General features: G+C 40.9%; 1 protein-coding gene across 4 annotated transcripts in view; it reads right to left on the bottom strand.

Moving 5' to 3' along the window:
• Nucleotides 1-2,064: 2,064 nt before the first annotated feature.
• The window catches only part of usp48 (ubiquitin specific peptidase 48), a 132,720-nt gene continuing 113,212 nt past the window's right edge, over nucleotides 2,065-21,572 (bottom strand). For 2 of the 4 annotated variants that reach the window (XM_041206698.1, XM_041206700.1), the window contains exons 19-25: nucleotides 21,453-21,563; nucleotides 19,907-20,040; nucleotides 18,533-18,639; nucleotides 14,317-14,421; nucleotides 12,468-12,632; nucleotides 11,355-11,480; nucleotides 11,071-11,220 (exon numbers count right to left, since the gene is read on the bottom strand). In XM_041206698.1, coding sequence (XP_041062632.1) covers nucleotides 11,086-11,220; nucleotides 11,355-11,480; nucleotides 12,468-12,632; nucleotides 14,317-14,421; nucleotides 18,533-18,639; nucleotides 19,907-20,040; nucleotides 21,453-21,563 — 883 coding nt within the window. In that variant the 3' untranslated portion in view covers nucleotides 11,071-11,085. Of the gene's footprint in view, nucleotides 3,071-5,878; nucleotides 5,906-6,206; nucleotides 6,256-11,070; nucleotides 11,221-11,353; nucleotides 11,481-12,033; nucleotides 12,140-12,467; nucleotides 12,633-14,316; nucleotides 14,422-18,532; nucleotides 18,640-19,906; nucleotides 20,041-21,452; nucleotides 21,564-21,572 lie in introns of those variants that run through there. The other 2 variants (XM_041206699.1, XR_005945334.1) reach the window with 2 other exon arrangements.

Here is a 21,572-nt window from a genome sequence, read left to right on the forward strand (position 1 = left end):
GGAGACAGCAACACATCTGTACACCAGGGAGGTAGCAGAGTCAAATAAAAGTTTAAAAAAATGTAGAATCAATATTTACTTTAAAATTCTTCACTTCCCCCCGTTGGAGCATTTAACTTCCTTAACTTGATTTATCCGAGTTCTCAAAGAACCTGCATGATGCATCTCCTCAAGGGTTAACTTGGCAAAAGTTCAAGGGTACGGTAGCATAGTGATCACGTTACTACACAAGCAATCAAGAGGAGAGAGGCTGGATTAATGGTTTGGAGAGGCGCTTTTAAATCCTGCCACAGCAGGTGGAGGGACTTGAATTTAATTTACAAATCTGAAAAAAAAACTGCTAGTCTCCTTAATAATGATCATGAAACTTCAAGATTGTTGTAAAAATCCATCTGGTTCACTAATGTCCTTCATGGGAGGAAATCGGTTGTCCTTAAACAGTCTGGCCTATATGTGACTCCAGAGCCACAGCGATCTGGTTGACTCCTTAAACTGCCCTCAGAAATGGCCTAGCAAGCCACTCAGTTGTAGGCAGCTCACCACCACCTGTTCGATAGCAATTAGGGATGGGTAATAAATGCTGGCCTTGCCAGTAATGCTTACATCCCAAGAATAGATAACAAAAAGCACTTAATGCCATTTGATATGAATCATTGGGCACTGTGTAACGGGGCTAATGCCTCAATATTTTTTTACAAAATATATAATTATACCATGGCTAATTTCTAAAATGTTAAAACTGGACAGTTACCGTTTAAAATGGCTGAAGTGATGTCTGGCAGTGACCCTCAAACAATACGAGCTATTTGGCAGTATTGCAGAAACTTCTGCCTCATTATCTCTGAAGAGACACTAACAACCCATGTGGGCTGCAGAGATCAAATTCAAAGGGAATAATACCAATGCAATCTGCCTTCAGAACCCAGGCTGGCCAGCCAGAGACTACTAGTCTGCTAGAACAAAGGGCTCTGCAGCCTTCCTTTCAAATTCTTAATGGTTGGAATTTTAACAACCTCAGGAACTAAGACAAAGGGATATAAACCCTTTGTCCAAGCCAAAATGGAGAGGTGGGAGTCATGTCACATGACACCCCCCCTAGCTGGCAGAACCTGTAATATTGCTTTGTGGTGCTGCAAAGCTCAGTCTGCTATCTTCCCATTTACCAAGCAGCAGCACAGAAAAGGGGCTTTGTCTTGGTTTGAATGCCTGGCCCTATCTACACTGTTTCTACTGGAACTTCGGTACCATTGGCTACAAGACTGATTCATCTCCATGCACCTCTCATGATGGAAATCAACTTTATTGGAAAAGTGAATTGTCCAGCTTCAGCTCAGCCTGCTGACCTCTGTGAAGGAATACACCATGGAATTTTGATTCTGGACTTTGGACTTGCGTGAAACAATAGTTCTTTTCTCTGGTTTTTGCCCTGTAAATTTTTTTCTGAGTGAAAATCCTCCTCTCGTGTTTCAGTGTGTGCAAATAAACAAACCCTCTAAGTTTACCCTATCTCAAGCTTGCTGTGGGGTTATTAATAGAAAATTGGATCGCACCAAAACCAAGGGGTTGGGGAATACACCAGCGCATATAAAAGGGGAAGCAAATCAAAATGCCTTTCTGTTTACAGACAGGTAGCAAAAGGAGAAATCAGGTCTGATTAATTTAAACCCCCTCCTGTTTATAACACATTGATTTCCAATTACCATAGCCAACCGCTCAATTGCCAGGCAAACTGCCAACAATGTGTTCTGTTATATTAGCAGGTTAAAATTAAAAGTTAAGGATTTAGGAAAGAGGTGTGGCCTCATGTTCTGTACGCAGAGGTGAAACAGACTTCAGGCAAGTCTGCATACTGGCTTCAATGATGGTATAACTGAAATCTCAATGACATCTTCAAAACTGGGATGAATCCGCTTCATAAGTAGCAGTTTTATGACTGTCACAATTCAATATTTACCCGTCACAGATGACATTCTGCGACGCGAGATACACATGTAGGTTGATCCAGCCAGTGGTGCAGTGGGCACCTTCAGGCCTCACCTTAGAAAAAAACCACATATCATTTTCTATAACGATCTGCTCTTTTATTTGGTACAGTAAAGATAAGCAATATAACAATTCTAGTGGATTTATCAAGATAGCATTCTTACCACAGCATTTCTACAACAAACGCAATTTGCACAACCCTTTTAACAGGATTTGGAAAAACCTATTTCAGCACACTTTCAATTCTTTTCCAAGCAAAAGGCGGTATCAAAAAACAAAACAGTAAAATGTATTAAATCAAGAAGCATTGCATTTATTTACAGCACTTCAGTGGTCCTAGTACAATATTACTTGAATATATCAGGAAACATTAATGTAATAATGCAGGCAACTATTTCACTGTGTATACAGCTTACAAGTTGCAAGGAACAACCTGGCTGGAGATCTGTTTCATTCTCGTACACTTGTTCATCTTGTTCTTGCATATTATACATTTTGAAATGCAGTAGTGACTTGTTAATCTGATGTGTGTTAAACAATGTAACTCAGTATTAACACAAATTTACAGTTACATTGGTGTGTCATTCTAAGCAGAAATCAACTTTAAGTGTGTGAAGTCACACAGAGAAAAGTTAATTATTGGCCGAGTGATCAAAACAACTTGCCAACAACAGTTGTGAGTGCTCAAAGAGGAAACTTTACATCAAATTGCTTGAACAGAACAGCCATCAAGACACCATTTTGGCTTCGAACATGTTTTTAGACACAGTGAATCGAGGGGAATTTTCTCTCTCAACATCAGTCACTATCATATGTCAAGGCAGAATCAAAAGGGGTTCAATTTTCCTCTATTGCCCCATCGAATGAATTCAGGACACTGTGTGCTTTTGCATAAAAAAGGCAGGAGATGCAAGCAAACTTTCAGACTGGTCCTTTCTTTTTAAAAGTATAAACCAAGTCAATGTATGCTCTGTATGCCTGGTGCAATGTTTGAGTGACTTCACCTCTGTCCTTCTTCCTTACTGCACACTTCCTCTCAGCTGTCTACAGCAAGTTTCATCACTTCAGTGGCCCAATAGACCAGTACCTGTAACAAGAACCATACAAAGGATTACATGTTTCTTTGTGACCAGCCAGGCCAAAAAAAAAATAAAGAGGGAGAAAATAAACTTTGAAGGTAAACTAACAAGTATTATAAAAACAGACAGGAAGAGCTTCTTTACATAAATAAAAAGGAAGACAGGCGCCAAAGTAAACATAGGCCCCTTAGGTAGTGAAGCTGTGGAAAATGGCAGAGGAGTTGAATAAATACTTTGCATCAGTCTTCATGGTAGAAAACACTAATAGCATTCCAAAAATACTAAATAATCAAGTGGCAAAAAGTGGGGGGGTGGTGGGAAGAGGAGGAAATAAATACAATAACCATCACTAGGGAAAAAGTACTCGGGAAACTGTTGGAGCTAAAGGCTGATAAGTCCCTGGACCTGATAGGTTGCATCCTAGGATATTAAAGGAAGTAGCTACAGAGATAGTGGATGCACTGGTAGCAATAATACAAAAATCCTCAGATTCTGGAAAAGTCCCAGAGGATTGGAAAACGGCCAATGTAACATTCTTATTCAAAAAAGAGGGGGAGACAAAAAAAGCTAACTGTAGGCCAGTTAGCTTAATATCTGCCACTGGGAAAATGTTGCAGTCTATTATGAAGGATATAACAGCAGAGCATTTAGGAATACATAATATAATCAAACAGTAAGCATGGCTTCATAAGGGGAAACCATGCCTGACAAATTTATTAAAATTCTTTGAGGTAACAAGCAGGATAGATAAATGGGAACCAGTAGATGGAAAATATTTGGATTTCCAAAAGGTATTTGAAAAGGTATTGCACATAAGGCTACTTAATGAGCCCATGGTGTTGGGGGTAGCATATTAGCATGGATAGAGGATTGGCTAATTAATAGAAGACAGAGTTGGGATACAGGGGGCATTTTCAGGATGGCAACCTGTAACTAGTGGAGTGCCACAGGAATAAGTGCTGGGGCCACAATTATTTACAACATATATTAATTACTTGGATGGGGGAAGTGAATGTGTTATCACCAAGTTTGCAGATGACACAAAACTAGGTGGGAAGGCAAGTGGTGAGGATGATACCAAGAGTTAACAGAGGGATACAGACAGGTGGAATATAATGTGAGGAAAAGGTGAGGTTATGCACTTTGGCAAGAAGAATACAGGAGTTGAATATTATTCAAATGGAGAAACACTGCAGAAAGCTGCAGCAGAGAAGGATTTGAGGGTCCTCATGCATGAATCCCAAAAAGCTAGCATACAAGTCCAGCAGGTAATAGGTAAGGCAAATGGAATGTTGGCCTTTATTTCAAAGGGAATGGGGTATAAAAATAGAGAAGTCTTGCCAAAACTATACTAGGCACTACTTAGACTACTGTGAAGAGTTTTGGTCCCCTTATCTAAGGGGAGATATACTGACATTGGAGGCAGTGCAGAGAAGGTTCACTAGATTGCTCACAGGAATGGAGGGATTTTCTTATGAGAGGCTGAGTAGGTTGGGCCTGTACTTGTTGGAGTTTAGAAGAATGAGAAGGCGGCCTTATTGAAACATAAGATTCTTAGAGGACTTGACAGGGTAGATGCAGAGAGGTTGTTCCCCCTTGTGGGAAAGCCAAGAACCAGAGAGCATAATTTCACTGTAAGGGGCGCTCATTTAAGACAGAGATGGAGGAGGAATTTCTTCTGAGGGTAGTGAATCTGTGAAATTCTTTACTGTGGAGGGCTAGATATTCAAGTATATTCAAGGCTGAGGCAGACAGATTTGTAATCAGGAAGGGAATCAAGGGCTTTGGGGAAAAGGCAGGAAACTGGAATTGAGGGCTATCAGATCAGCCATGATCTCACTGAATGGCAGAGCAGACTTGATGGGCCGAATGGCCTGCTTCTGCTCCTAAGTCTTATGGTCTTATTAATGGCCTAGCAATTCAGTTTGTAAATATTATCTCTAACAAAAACAGCATGAATAGCAAGCTGTCTATCCTCTATCTTAAGTCACTAGATCAGAAAACCATTCTCAGCATACTGACATCAAAGGTATCGATTACTTGCATATTTATATCAGTATCGCTGTACTGGTAGGAAATTCTTGCATATATTGTACTTATTATTTATGGGCCAAATCTAGAGTGCTGTGTAAAGTTTTGGTATCTTTATTTGAAGAGGGGTACACTCGTGTTGGGACGCAGTTCACTCGGTCAATTCCTGGGATGAAAAGGTTGATTTATAAGGAAAGGTTGATCAGGTTGGCCTTATACTCATTGGAGTTTAGAAGAATGAGAGGTGATCTTATTGCAACATAAAAGATTCTGATGGGGCTTGTCAGGGTAGATGCTGAGAGGATGTTTCCTCTTGTGGGGGAATTCAGAATTAGGGGATTAAAACTAAGGGGTCTCCGGCTTAAGATGGTGACGAGAAGGAATTTCTAGAGGGTCGTGAATCTTTTGAATCTCCACCAGAGGGATGTGTGGAAGCTGAATCATTGAATATATTCAAAGCTGAGATAGACAGATTCTTAAACTACAGGGGCATCAAGTGTTATGAGGAACAGGCAGGAAAGTGGGATTGAGGCCAAGATAAAATTCATATGAATAGTGGAACAAGCTCAAGGTGCTCCTACTTATGTTCTTATTTGGCATACTGATACCTAAAATACCAACATCAAAACATGGTTTTGCAACACCAATATCTGCTATATTGATATCCATAACCTGGTATACTGCCATCTGGCATTTCACTACCAAGATCTAGAATAACAAAGCAACCAAACAAGCCAGCAGGCAGTGGTAGATCACAAACTCACTTTGAAAAAAACAAGACTCACCTTTAAAACCCTCTTCAGGCATACATACTGGGGAAAAAAAGAAAAGTTAGTTGCTGTAAGTAGAAACCCCTTCATTGTAAAATTCTGCATAGAAATCAGGTACATTTTAAGATCAAAATTTACCAACGATAAAACATTAAATCATATCTATATGTTTTACTTCTTTAAATGTTTAGAAATTCTATTGGTATTTTATAGTTACAAATAATACGTTTCAAAATGATCATTGACCACTTTGCAAATGAAATCAAGTTAGATTGTTCAACTGTAATTTATTTCAAATTAAGGTAAATTTACAAATTCTAAGAAAACATCCAAACTCTCCTACCTTGCATTATATCATCCATTGCTGTATAATCAGCAATTGGTTCATCAGCCTTAAGTGCAAAAGATAACGAAACAGAATTTAACTGCTTGCCATAAATTTGCACATTAACACAAGATTATTTTAATGATCCGTCAAAAGTCTGCTCAGATCAAATTTGCCAAGTATTTTTTGTGACTTGCACAAGAATTTTAAATATATTTTTAAGAACAATTTGAAATACAGAAATCATATGCTTTTGTACTGCAGGTACAAACAGGAAATTGCAGGCCAGTTAGTCTCACCTGGCTTGTAGTTAAAGTCCTAGGGTCTATAATACAGGATGAAATTAGTGAACACTTACCAAGGATTGGAATAATCAGAAACAATCAATGTGGATTTTTAAGGGCTAATTTAACTTTTTTTGGGTCAAAATCAAAGTTTAGAGAGAAAGGGAATTAAATTAGAAGGTAACAATTAGGTTGAAGTTTATGAAAATTATGGCACTTGTATTAAAAAGAATGTAGCTGCTGCAGAGGGATGGCTCAGTCATAGAAAGCAACAACTGGGGTAAAAGTGGATGACTTCCAGAATGTTGGTCAAGGTGTACCCAGGGATCCCTTGTCTTCTATTTGTATCAATCATTTTGAAACAGAGATAAAAACAAAAAAACTGCGGATGCTGGAAATCCAAAACAAAAACAGAATTACCTGGAAAAACTCAGCAGGTCTGGCAGCATCGGCGGAGAAGAAAAGAGTTGACGTTTCGAGTCCTCATGACCCTTCGACAGAACTTGCGTTTGAGTCCAAGAAAGAGTTGAAATATAAGCTGGTTTAAGGTGTGCGTGTGTGGGGGGCGGAGAGATAGAGAGACAAAGAGGTGGGGGGGGGTGTGGTTGTAGGGACAAACAAGCAGTGATAGAAGCAGATCATCAAAAGATGTCAACGACAATAGTACAATAGAACACATAGGTGTTAAAATTAAAGTTGGTGATATTATCTAAACGAATGTGCTAATTAAGAATGGATGGTAGGGCACTCAAGGTATAGCTCTAGTGGGTTTTTTTTTATATATAATGGAAATAGGTAGGAAAAGGAAAATCTTTATAATTTATTGGAAAAAAAAGGGAAGGGGGAAACAGAAAGGGGGTGGGGATGGGGGAGGGAGCTTACGACCTAAAGTTGTTGAATTCAATATTCAGTCCAGAAGGCTGTAAAGTCCCTAGTCGGAAGATGAGGTGTTGTTCCTCCAGTTTGCGTTGGGCTTCACTGGAACAATGCAGCAAGCCAAGGACAGACATGTGGGCAAGAGTGCAGGGTGGAGTGTTGAAATGGCAAGCAACAGGGAGGTTTGGGTCATTCTTGCGGACAGACCGCAGGTGTTCTGCAAAGCGGTCGCCCAGTTTACGTTTGGTCTCTCCAATGTAGAGGAGACCACATTGGGAGCAACGGATGCAGTAGACTAAGTTGGGGGAAATGCAAGTGAAATGCTGCTTCACTTGAAAGGAGTGTTTGGGTCCTTGGACGGTGAGGAGAGAGGAAGTGAAGGGGCAGGTATTGCATTTTTTGCATGGGCATGGGGTGGTGCCATAGGAGGGGGTTGAGGAGTAGGGGGTGATGGAGGAGTGGACCAGGGTGTCCCGGAGGGAGCGATCCCTACGGAATGCCGATAAGGGGGGTGAAGGGAAGATGTGTTTGGTGGTGGCATCATGCTGGAGTTGGCGGAAATGGCGGAGGATGATCCTTTGAATGCGGAGGCTGGTGGGGTGATAAATGAGGACAAGGGGGACCCTATCATGTTTCTGGGAGGGAGGAGAAGGCGTGAGGGCGGATGCGCGGGAGATGGGCCGGACACGGTTGAGGGCCCTGTCAACGACCGTGGGTGGAAAACCTCGGTTAAGGAAGAAGGAGGACATGTCAGAGGAACTGTTTTTGAATGTAGCATCATCGGAACAGATGCGACGGAGGCGAAGGAACTGAGAGAATGGGATGGAGTCCTTACAGGAAGCAGGGTGTGAGGAGCTGTAGTCGAGATAGCTGTGGGAGTCGGTGGGTTTGTAATGGATATTGGTGGACAGTCTATCACCAGAGATTGAGACAGAGAGGTCAAGGAAGGGAAGGGAAGTGTCAGAGATGGACCACGTGAAAATGATGGAGGGGTGGAGATTGGAAGCAAAATTAATAAATTTTTCCAAGTCCCGACGAGAGCATGAAGCGGCACCGAAGTAATCATCGATGTACCGGAGAAAGAGTTGTGGAAGGGGGCCGGAGTAGGACTGCAACAAGGAATGTTCCACATACCCCATGAAGAGACAGACCCCAGCTATGCCTGTCTCTTTATGGGGTATGTGGAACATTCCTTGTTGCAGTCCTACTCCGGCCCCCTTCCACAACTCTTTCTCCGGTACATCGATGATTACTTCGGTGCCGCTTCATGCTCTCGTCGGGACTTGGAAAAATTTATTAATTTTGCTTCCAATCTCCACCCCTCCATCATTTTCACGTGGTCCATCTCTGACACTTCCCTTCCCTTCCTTGACCTCTCTGTCTCAATCTCTGGTGATAGACTGTCCACCAATATCCATTACAAACCCACCGACTCCCACAGCTATCTCGACTACAGCTCCTCACACCCTGCTTCCTGTAAGGACTCCATCCCATTCTCTCAATTCCTTCGCCTCCGTCGCATCTGTTCCGATGATGCTACATTCAAAAACAGTTCCTCTGACATGTCCTCCTTCTTCCTTAACCGAGGTTTTCCACCCACGGTCGTTGACAGGGCCCTCAACCGTGTCCGGCCCATCTCCCGCGCATCCGCCCTCACGCCTTCTCCTCCCTCCCAGAAACATGATAGGGTCCCCCTTGTCCTCATTTATCACCCCACCAGCCTCCGCATTCAAAGGATCATCCTCCGCCATTTCCGCCAACTCCAGCATGATGCCACCACCAAACACATCTTCCCTTCACCCCCCTTATCGGCATTCCGTAGGGATCGCTCCCTCCGGGACACCCTGGTCCACTCCTCCATCACCCCCTACTCCTCAATCCCCTCCTATGGCACCACCCCATGCCCACGCAAAAAATGCAATACCTGCCCCTTCACTTCCTCTCTCCTCACCGTCCAAGGACCCAAACACTCCTTTCAAGTGAAGCAGCATTTCACTTGCATTTCCCCCAACTTAGTCTACTGCATCCGTTGCTCCCAATGTGGTCTCCTCTACATTGGAGAGACCAAACGTAAACTGGGCGACCGCTTTGCAGAACACCTGCGGTCTGTCCGCAAGAATGACCCAAACCTCCCTGTTGCTTGCCATTTCAACACTCCACCCTGCTCTCTTGCCCACATGTCTGTCCTTGGCTTGCTGCATTGTTCCAGTGAAGCCCAACTCAAACTGGAGGAACAACACCTCATCTTCCGACTAGGGACTTTACAGCCTTCTGGACTGAATATTGAATTCAACAACTTTAGGTCGTAAGCTCCCTCCCCCATCCCCACCCCCTTTCTGTTTCCCCCTTCCCTTTTTTTTTTCCAATAAATTATAAAGATTTTCCTTTCCCTACCTATTTCCATTATATATAAAAAAAAACCCACTAGAGCTATACCTTGAGTGCCCTACCATCCGTTCTTAATTAGCACATTCGTTTAGATAATATCACCAACTTTAATTTTAACACCTATGTGTTCTATTGTACTACTGTCGTTGACATCTTTTGATGATCTGCTTCTATCACTGCTTGTTTGTCCCTACAACCACACCCCCCCACCTCTTTGTCTCTCTATCTCTCCGACCCCCACACACACACCTTAAACCAGCTTATATTTCAACTCTTTCTTGGACTCGAACGCAAGTTCTGTCGAAGGGTCATGAGGACTCGAAATGTCAACTCTTTTCTTCTCCGCCGATGCTGCCAGACCTGCTGAGTTTTTCCAGGTAATTCTGTTTTTATTTTGAAACAGACCTTCAATTACGTAAAACTTTGACAACCATACTAAATTAAAGCCATGTCAAATTATCTGTTAGGATGAAAAAGACTGTGGATGAGCAGAATGGGTGGATGCAGTTAAATACAGAGAATTGTGCACTAATGCTTTTTGGGAAAAACCATGAAATTAATTCACCTCTTAACAGAGTTGAGAGAACAGATCTGATAGTGTAATCAAATTTTTTTGAAATATAAAAAGACAGAATTTAAGGTAAAAAGGCTATCAAAAAGTCTGGGCTTTGTATATTTGGCACTTTGCCAGGTACCCCATTGCGAGATTATTGAATGAACCATGGAAAATGTGCATTCATTGGAATTATACCAGAATGAGAAAAAATTGTGAAGATAGGCATGAAAGATTGGATTTTTTCACTGGAAGAGAGGTGAAGTTGGGCACCGATAAAACATTTCAGATTGGTCCCAGGTTTAGAGAGAGTCATTAAGAGATGCACTGCTTCACTGGTTGACAAATCAGTAACATGGGAGCACAAAGTCAGACTAAAGGGGGAAATCTGAAGAATTGTCTCACAAGGATCACTGGAATATTTACTCTAAGTGGGTATTGAGGCAGGGACCATGACACTTTAAAATTAAGTTGGATAAACATCTCAGAAGGACAAATATAAATAGATATGAGGAAGGCAAGGAAATCAGATTGCAGTAGACAGTAGCAGAGCTAACACAATGGGGTTAATGACCTTCTACTATGCTGTAGATTCCATGATTCCACAAGGTTCAATTTTTGTAGCCTTGTCACTGGTTTTAATCTAAAGCAGTTTTGCAGGGTCAACGGCAGTACAGAATGCTAGCTTTAAATACACTGCATTTAATTAATTCTTTTTTTTAAAAATGCATCTAATTACCTGCAGTATTAAATCACCCGAGTGATGGAGGGAGTTTCATCAATTTGCTGCAACTGTTTACAAACAAAAGCTGAAACCAGGAGGATGACTAGAAATCTGGAATGTTACCAGAGTGTAACAGAATATAAATTTAACACACCCTATTGGATAATTCATCAGTAGGTGTTTGCAATCCCGTTGGAGGTGAAACCACTGCCAGTCAGTAAAGAGGAAAATAAAATATATTGACTACATTTCTATCAACGTATTACCACTAAATCATGGCTTTAACAAAAAAAAGTTAACATACAGCAATTCCAAAATCACCAATAGTTGAATAAAAATACCTTTAACAGAATGACTGATTCTGGGATGACTCCCAGGTTTCCCAGTGTTGCAGTGTCATCAGTTAGCATTCGTCCTTCCAGTGACAAATTCTGGTCAAATGGTGCAACAGAAAAGGCGTGCATGATCTGGAAGAGAGGTGAAGGTTTTAAAAGGCAGCTGTAAATCAGGAATTCCTGCTGAAAACAATCTGCCCAAACAGCACCCTACAGACATTTCCCAATAATTCCCCTTGTGCAAATCCATGAACTTTATGTAGAAAACACGATTAGTCATTTCATAAAACTAATGAAGGAGGAAAACTTAAAATTAACAAAATGTCTCCAAAAAGTGAATTCTGAATATAGATCATACTTCATGTGACACCTCCTGCATTGGGAAATAGAATATCGAAAGTAACTATTTTACCGGAAAGCTCATACTGTTGGTATTTCTTACTACACACAGAAAAAGAAACACACAAGGTTTGTGTTTGGAGGAGTATCATTTCATCCTGTAAAATAGCAGCTTAAAGTCTAGCCCTGCATAATCTGTAGTTTTCTCCTTTATTCGCTACCGATTTGTCTTGCCACATGGTAAACAACTGCTTTTAACCATCTGAAATGCTTTCGGTGATTCTATTACCCCCACTATTCCTCAAGTGCAACCAGAGTGAAGCTGCTCCCAACAATAACCACTGACCTCTGCAGGATTCAGATAATAGCCAAACTGTTTGAATTTTGCTTTAGTGGATTGTTAACTGACCCCCTCAACATGATTACTGCTTCGTACTCTGGTATGCTGCTACCTAAAAACACAATGGAAGTGAAAAGAAAAATCATACAGAACGTGCCACATAGAATTCTTTGGATCATGAAATAAATGATCCAACATTCTCATTACTTTTTGACAGATCTGAACTCAATCTACTTTCTTGCAACACCCAGAATACCTTTTTTCTCTAGATACACATCCACACGTCATTTGAAACCATTTATAATGGTTAATTTTAATGGTTCTCTTGTTAACTTACTCCATAAACAAAATCAGCCACAAATCTGATAGTTACATAACAGGAGCTTTATCTCACTTAAAATCAGCATCTAATTTACCTGAAATATTTGAAAATAGTTTACCTGTATTTTCAATTCTTTGAGAGTTTGGTTGGCTGACACGATGAGTTCCTTTTCTCCACGAACTCTATGTCGTGTACTACGTCGAATTCCCTGTTTATAGTATGTGCTGCTGTTACCTCCACCAATACAAGGGTGCGTCAGCTTCCGCCGTTTCGCTCCATTACTCTGAAAGCAGAAGGTTTGACAACTACTTTTGCTTTCAACTACATAAAGTGGAGAAACTTTACCTATTAATTTCCGAGTCCAATTAGTGTAGAACATGGAGGAAAACATTTCAACTTCATAGTCCATGGGCATCACTGTTTAATTCACTATTAAATGCTAAACAAGGTACTCACTGGTCAGCTACGGTATGTCCACCATTTGAGTGTGCGATTGAGATTGAGTGTGTTCCTCCCAATTCCCAAATTACTCATCTCTATGCTTTCAAATTCTGATAAAAGATTGTGCCTGAAAGATTGTCCATTTAGCTTCACAGATGCTGACTAACCAGCTGACATTTTCTGTTTTGTTTCAGATTTCCTACGTGTAGTTTTTTTTTTAAAACTTAGATCTGTTGAGAACACATTTCTTTTGCCTAACCCTATCCTACCCTAGTTTGAGTCATTAACAGTCAGAGGAGGCAGTGGCGGGCACTCTCAGTAAGACCCTCCTCCACAAATAGACTAGAACCATCTGCAGGCCGACAGAGCGTTATTGAAAAAGCTGAACTGTCAATAACATCGTAGGAGCACAAGAGTTGGTTACTTGATTGTGATCTTGCTAATCAACACTGGCAAGGTTCAATCACATAACCTATGTGGTGGGTGGGCCTTGCCCAGTACCGCTTAGGACCAGGTTCCTGTGAAGGGGCTGCTGTGAAAAGGCTATAATTGTAAGCTCAGTTAAAAACTCTGGTGAAATTAATATTTGTGCACTGATATACTGTGTCCCAGAACCAGCCACAAGATGGAGGTAAACGCACGGTTCTTTGAAGAACAGTGCACAACAGTGACAATCAGCCCCTTCTAGAGGGCACCAGATGCTCAGAATACTTTGGAGGACGCTTAAGAACCATGTACAAACTTTCAGTGGTAGAAAAGCCAAAGTCTAAGTTAACAGCTGATAAATAAAAACACTACAAATTATCAGTGAAAACAAAATATTCTTTGCAAAATGTAATCTCTTTTGCAGTGGTAAAACACACCATAACTATCTGAGACAAAATAAGATGGATTAAGGTGCAGAACTGCAGTCAAAGCAATCTCTTAAAATGCCCCTCTACTGTTCCAGTTGAATGGTTTACCTTGGTCATGTTAATTGGAAGTACAAATTCAAAAATAAATTACACCGTTGCAAATGTGTTATGCACTAATTTGGCATTTAGAAAATGAACTTGAGTATTATACCAGGTTAATGCCTTCCTTTTAATGTGCGTGGAAAATAGAGAGGAATTATTCCATCTCATTCTCTTTGATTATTGAATTATTTCAATGAAAACACCAAGTTTCTATTTTTGTCCCTTATGCAAGTTACGATGGCACAATAAATGGGTTGCAACGCCCTTGAGCCCTGGTGTTAGCCTTGAGTTTATTAGTCAACTATTACAGAAACATGCAGTAATATTGTGCTAACCAGGTACAAATATACACCATCAAGGAAAAAGAAAATGCTTCAAATTTAAAAGAAGTTTGTTCGTAATTTATTTATTTCAGAAATATAAGACTGCAGTTTTAAGTCCCAGATGAGGCCAACAATATAACCAATTATCCAAGTTTGAAATAGGAACATATATACAATGTTTAAGAACAAACTCAATGAGATTCCTTCCAACCACTCTTATGCCACTTCAAATAGATCAAAATACTACCTGGTTAAAGTCAGGATCCTTCTCTCCTTCTACCTTGCATTCCTCTCTTTCCTCCTCTGCCTCAGAACCACTCAAGTTTAGCTCTGGTGCACCTTCTTTCATCACCTGAGAAATAAAACATTGATCATGCAATATACCCTTATTATAAAATAACCAGTTTACTTCAAGATAAACATTGCTGCAATGTCAATTAGGCAACTCAGTTGTTCTACTTTAAAGAGGTCATAGGTGCTTGCTCCATCATTCTATGACTATCATCCTGACATTGGGGGAACGTTTCAAGATTGTAGTAAGCAAAGGGTCCAGTCACCTCAGCATTTCACTTGGTGCAGTATTAGTGAGCAATCCCATTTTTCAAACCTCACACTGCAGAGGATATGAAGCTGTTTTTTTGCCTCCCCAAGTGTAGGATTCTGATGGCCATTCGCTATTTAAATTATGGTTTAATGGTCCGTAAAGTCAGCAAATCCTATTAATTGTTTTCCGCCAATTTATTTCCTAAAGTTCCAAAGCAGAACATAGGAACATTAAAGAAATAAGAGCTGGAGTAGGCCATTTGACCCCTTGAGCCTGCTTTGCCATTTAATAAGATCATGGCTGATCTGATTGTGGTCTTATCTCCACTTTCCTGCCTGTCCCCCATAACTCTCGTCAATCAAAAATCTGTCTAACTCAGTCTTGAATATTTTCGATGACCCGGCCTCCAATGCTTGTTGGAGAACAGAATTCCAAACACGAATGATCCTCTGAAAGAAGAAATTCTTGCCATTTCTGTCTTAAATGGGAGACCCCTTATTTTGAGATTGTGCCCCCTAGCTCTAGATCTCCCTCACAAGGGGAAACATTCCCTCAGCAGCAGATACTCATCATAACCCCTCATAATCTTGTGTGTTTCAATAAGATCACCTCTCATTCGTCTACACTCCAATGAGTATAGGCCCAACCTGCTCAACCCTTCCCCATAAGACAAACTCCTTATCCTAAGAATCGGAACTGTCAACCTTCTCCAAACTGCTTCCAATGCAAATGTGTCCCTCCTTAAGTAAGGTGACCAAAACTGTGCACAGTGCTCTAGATGTGGTCTCACCAATTCCCTGTACATGCTAAAGCAAAACTTCCTGACTTTTATACTCCATACTCCTTGCAATAAAGGCTAACATCTGTACAACACATTTGCACAGCAACGAGGAAAAAGTAGTTCAGATGCAACTGAGTCTTGGGAACCAGTCATCTGCTCAAGGTCTCCAATGGGAAATGGGATAATTGGATGGGCACTGATGACAAAGAAACTGTTTTTTTTCAGCAGGGCATCTAGGGAAATGTTCAAGAGGAAGGGAAAACCAAAAAATGTTTGCAACAGAAAAATTGCTTTAAAAATTGCTAATACAAAGATATTCAGGGTGATAGCATAATAAATAATATTTATAATAATGAAGAAAATGCAGGAAATACTCAGGTCTGGCAGTATCTTTGAGACAGAGAAACAGAGTTAATATTTCAGGTATCACCTTTCATCAGAATGGAGGAGAAATTTCTCCCCTCTAATCCACGTGCCAATTGCTTCAAATCTACGGCCCTTGTTGTTGATCTCTTTGTCAAGGGAAATTAGTTGCACTCTATTTAGGTGTCTCAGTTTCATACACCTCAATTAAATCTGTCCTCTTCTATAAGCTCAGCCTATTCAGTCTTTCCTCAGAGTCAAAATTCTCCATACCTGGCAACAACCCCTTAAATTGCTTCTGTAGCTTTTCCAGTGCAATCATTCTTCCCATAATGCAGTGGCCAGAAGAGTCTGCAGTCTTTTAGCTGTAGTCCAACCAGTGTTTTATACAGTTCTAGCGTAATCCCTTTGTTCTTTTATTTTGTGCCTTGGCTAATAAAGAAAAATATCCTGTATGCTTTCTTAACCACCTTATATACCTGTCCTACGACCATCAGAGAACCATGGGCCACTGATAGTGCTATCAAGTAGCTATTATTAACCAATAACACACTGATACTCAGTTTGGGTTCTGCCAGGACAACTCAGCTCCAGACCTTATTACAGCCTTAATTCAAAAACGCACAAATTTGATGAATTCCAGAGGTGAGGCCAAAGTGACTGCACCTGACATCAATGCAGCATTTGACAGTATGCGTCATCAAGGATTCCTAGTAAAGTTGAAGTCAATAGGAACCAGGGGAACTCTCCACTAGCTAATGTTATACCTAGTGCAAACAAAGGAAGATGGCTGTGGTCGTTGGAGGCTAATTATCTCAGGAATTTCTCAGGAAAGTGGCCCTAGCCCAACCACTTCAAATAATTCAACAACCTTTCCTCCAACATAAGGTCAGGAGTGGGGATGTTCAGTGATGGCTGCAGTATTCAGTTCCATTTGCATCTCCTCAGATAATAAGCAATCCATGTCTGCATGCAGCAAGACCTAGACAACATCCAGGCTTGGGCTGATGAATGGCAAGAAACATTCACGCCACAAGTGCCAATGACCACCTCCAACAGGAGCAGTTCTGACCACCACCCCTCCCGTGACATTCAACTCCCCTACCATCAACATCCCGGCAGGTAGCACTGACCAGAAATTTCACTCGACCAACCAGGGTTAATACTTCAGGTATCACCTTTCATCAGAACTGGTGGAGACACCTAAACATCAACACTGTGACTGCAAATGCCAGTCAGAAGCTGGCTAATTAGCAGCAAGCAACTCATTTCCTGACCCCTTGAAACTTTCCACCATCTGCAAAGCACAAGTCAGGAGCATAATGGAATAATACTCTCCCCCCTGCCTAAATGCATAGAGCTTCAATAACACAAGAAGGTTGACACTATCCAGGATGCTCTGCTTTTCTATTTTCCCTACCAAAGTGAATAACAGCACATTTCTCCAGATCACTTAACCTACCTATATCCATTCACAGGTTTTTTGCATCTCCTCATAGCTTACTTTCCCACTTAATTTTGTACCATCAGCAAACTTGGACACAATACTCAATCCCCTCATTTAAGTCATTGATATAGATTGTAAATAGCTGATGTCTAAGCACTGATCCTTAGTGAAGTAGTCCACTGTTGCAGCTTTCCAACCTGAAAATGGCCCATTTATCCCTACTTTCTGTCCATTTACCAATCCTCAATGCATGCTAATATATTATCCAAAATTCTATGAGCCCAAATCTTGTCTAATAACCTCATGTGGCACCTTATGAAATGCCTTTTACAAATACACTACCATCCAGTGATGCCTCCCTAGCTACGCTGCTGGTTACAATTTCAAAAAAACTAAGTTGTCAAGCCTTTCATAAAAATGTGTTGGCCTTTTACCATATCCAAGTATTTTCCCTACTATTGATATCAGGCAAACTGGCCAATAGTTCAATGCTTACACTCTCTCCTTCTCTCTTCAAAAACAGGGTGACATGTGCCACCTTCCAATCCATGAGGACCATTCTGGAAGATCAAAAACAATCTATCCGCTATTGCTGTATCAGGGCCAGGGGATTTGTCAGCTTTTAGTCCCAATACTTTCTCCAGCACTATTTCTTTCCCAATTCCAATTTCTTCAAGCTCCTCATTCTCACTAGACCCTTGGTTTCCCACTAGTATTTCCAGAATGTTACTTGTTTTCTACCATAAAGACAGATGGTATTCCATGCCTCTGCCATTTCCTTATAATTTCTCCTGTCTCCTAAAATGTCTCATCTAAGGGGCCTATGTTTACTTTTGTTAATCTCTTCCTTTTTACTTACATACAGAAGCACGGGTAATCTGCTTTTATGTCTCCTCCAAGTTTACTCTAATTCTCTTCCCGCCAATTTCGTGGTCATCTTTTGCTGAATTCTAAAATCTTCCCAATCCTCAGGCTTCCTACTCTTCCTGGCAAGATTATGAGCCTCTTCTTTAACCTAATACTATTTTTAACTTTTCTTGTCAGACACAGTTGAACCACCAGAGCAGCAATACATGCATAAACAAGCACACATTGATATTTACAAAGATATTGTGATTTAACAATATACTGTACAAGGGTAAAGCAGCTGGAAATTATATTTATGTTAAATGCTGGCTTTTTTGAAATTTTTAGTAATGTAGGATTAACCAGAATAACGAGTGGAATTTTTAATGGAGTACAAGCTTGAGAAAGCTGCTTTCAGTTAAGCTCCAGTAATTAAATTACAAAAATCTCTCAGGAATACAATTTATGAAACAAAGTCTCACCTTTATACTCTCCACCACTTTGCGAATATAGATAGTTGCCTGTGTGTACTCTCTCAAATCCCGTTGCTGTTGACAAAGCAAGCCCTCCCGACATTCTCCACAAAGATCTACACATTAAAAAGCAGAGTTTGCAACTTGGCATTTTCAGTGATATAAAGAGCGGGAGGTCTGACTCCAACAGGTTTTCCAGTCCTATCCTTTTTGCTGTTCTTATCATTCACCCACACACATCCTTGGTTTACAGCTTCTTCCAATGGTTATGCAACCTCAGTAACAGCAGACCAAAATGCAGCCTGTACCGTGATCAAGAGTTCGCTTTCTTTAAATGTGAGGCTGGGAGGAGCAGTTTTGCTTCCTCCTGTTCCACATTCAGATTGCAACAGGCGATCCTTGAGTCCTGGCTTCAGAGGGCCTGACGCTCGCGCCGGCTACCTCAAGGCATACCCATTTGAAACAGGAGCCTTGAAGTATTAGGCTCCTTGTTTGCATATGCAAAGAGCCGTAAGCATGTTTCAGGTGTGGACCCAGCACAAAATCTTCTATCCTTTCCCAATATGACAGGCAGCACACTTCTAAACATGTGCGCGCGCTTCCTGGCCATCATAATGGGATCCTAGTAGGACCTTTAGCACCCAAAAGACATTTTCTGTGCAATCAAATTTCCAAGACACTGTTGGCCCAGTTCTTGATTCTTTTAACATTCATTAGTGTTTGATAGTAGGGCACTATTAGATTTCACTTGATACCATTTTAAAATCTTGTAATTGAAAGCAGGAAACAAAAATTTGCTGTTCAAAATATTGTGGCAACAGTGGTTCAGTAGCTTGTTCAATAGTGGCGGCAAATTCTACTGGCCATGTAACCAAAATGAATTAGATTTCTGCTTTGTTAAACTAACAAAGAATCTTGCCAACTTAGTTTTATTTATGTGTTACAAAGTAATTAACCTATTTTATGGGAATATCATGATGAAATACACATCACTGTATTGTAAAAAGCTAGGTATGCTTTCTCCTTGCAGAATATTAGCCAGTTTCAGCTTCCAAAGAGATTGTGGCTGATTGGGCTTGCATCAATACCCATTTCACTTGATGTGTAGGCACCCTGCTGTAAGCTGCAGCTCATGTTGGAATTCGAGCAAAACCTCACCAGTACCACAGGTTTTAAACATGAGGGGGAAGAGTGTGGTTACATCAAGTGCAAATATGGTGAGGGGAATTATCTAATTTACAACATATACAGCACTATAACCAGTACTTGAAAACTCTTTACAAAAGTAGGGACTCAAGAAAGCATCAGACCTTTCAAGTTAAAATAATTTACATTAAATTGCAGAAATATAACAATCAAACCCAAGCAGGAAAATCCGCTTACCAGGGCTGGTGCTATATTCCAGTTGTACAGTGCCAGTTTCTCCAGTGTTCACCCGTCGAATAACTTTAATTGTATTGTCAACAACAAATAATTTGTGGATGATTTCCCATTCATTTGGCCATAAAAGAGCTACACTGTGCAAAGGAAGATACAGGTTATTGAATTTTGAAGGAATGTTTTAGTTAAACAAAACCACAAACACACAAAATATAAGAGGAGAAATCCATCTCAAAAATAGCACAAATATTACAGGCTTTTGAGCCAAAACAACTATCAGCATGAAGGTGCCAATCATCCTTATCCTGATAGGTTTGACTGGATAGATGTAATTTGAACTGCCGAGATCTATTTATTCAGTCTTCTCTAGTCTTATCTTAGAATACTTTTAAGTCACTATCCCCACAAAATTTTGAAGTATCCATAGCAATCTCCAAAGTAATGAATTTCTTGCTGCAGGTAAAATGCTTACTTTGAAAGTTCAGCTGCCACACGCAAATAAAAACCGCCATCAGTGCATTGTGAACATTAGCAGGTTCAGTGCCCCTTCAAAAATATAAACTACGGGTCAAAGTCCCATGGCATCGGAGCCTCTATCTGAGACAGGCTTCCAATTGCAAGGGCGCTTAGGAACAAAACACAATTCTAAGATACCTCATCTCTGATAGAGAAAAACGGACAGATTGAGATAGAGCTTTGCATATGTAGACAGAAGTTAAAGGCAGAAGAAAGTCAATCACAAAAAGTAACATCCACCATTCAACTTCCACATTTGGATCAGCTTAAGTTTATGGAAGGCTGGCTAAACATCACATTAGAACAGTCATGTTGGAGGTAGCAGAGATATGTGTACAGAAATAATGGTGAAACACAGCAAGCCTCCGAAAGGATTGACACCAACATATCAGCTTTGAATGACCCATTATTCAAAGCTGTCAAGCAGAGGTCAAGGATGAGGGGGCAGGCGGGCCAGGCACGGGAGGGGCTGGGCCGGGCGGAGGGGGCGGGCGCAGGAGGGGGAGAGGGGCAGGCGAGAGAAAGACAAGCGTGAGACGAATTGAGTTGGGGGGGGGGGGCGGGGGAGAGGTGATGTTTAGCTCACTCCCAGTCTCAGGGTTCTCGTTCACCCTCACCCCCACACACCAACAGGCACTTTCACAATAGGAGAGTGAGCAGGGTGCACACACTCTCACTCTTTCACATTCACCACTTTTCTTTCTGAAATTTGTTCATCGGCTGAGGCTGAGAAAAATTGACATGTGGCACCAACGCAACAAGGACAAGCCTGCACTATACAAATGAAGCACAACTTGCTCTGCTTTGTATTCCAGTCTGTTTCACACCCTCCCCCACCTGATTTTTTTTTGCATGTAGAGACTGAACCAGTGAGGGGAGACTACACATTTTCATTTGTTTTCAATGAAGCAAGTTTTGAAAGAAAATAAAAGTTAATTACATTGGGACTATAACTTAATCAGTTGCCTAAAAAAGGATTACATGTTTGACCCTCTGCAGGCACACATTATTAAAACGATGGAATAAGACTCACTGTTTTGAATCCTCTTTGGTCATCGACTCTGCTGTAAACATGAGACCTCCGTGCGGACAGAGAAGTGCATTGTTGCCCACAGATGATACCGGACTGCATTTCGTTGGCTTCCTTCAGCAA

The sequence above is a fragment of the Carcharodon carcharias genome, chromosome 15 (genome assembly GCF_017639515.1).
Source record: "Carcharodon carcharias isolate sCarCar2 chromosome 15, sCarCar2.pri, whole genome shotgun sequence".
In the NCBI taxonomy this organism is placed as follows: Eukaryota; Metazoa; Chordata; class Chondrichthyes; order Lamniformes; family Lamnidae; genus Carcharodon; species Carcharodon carcharias.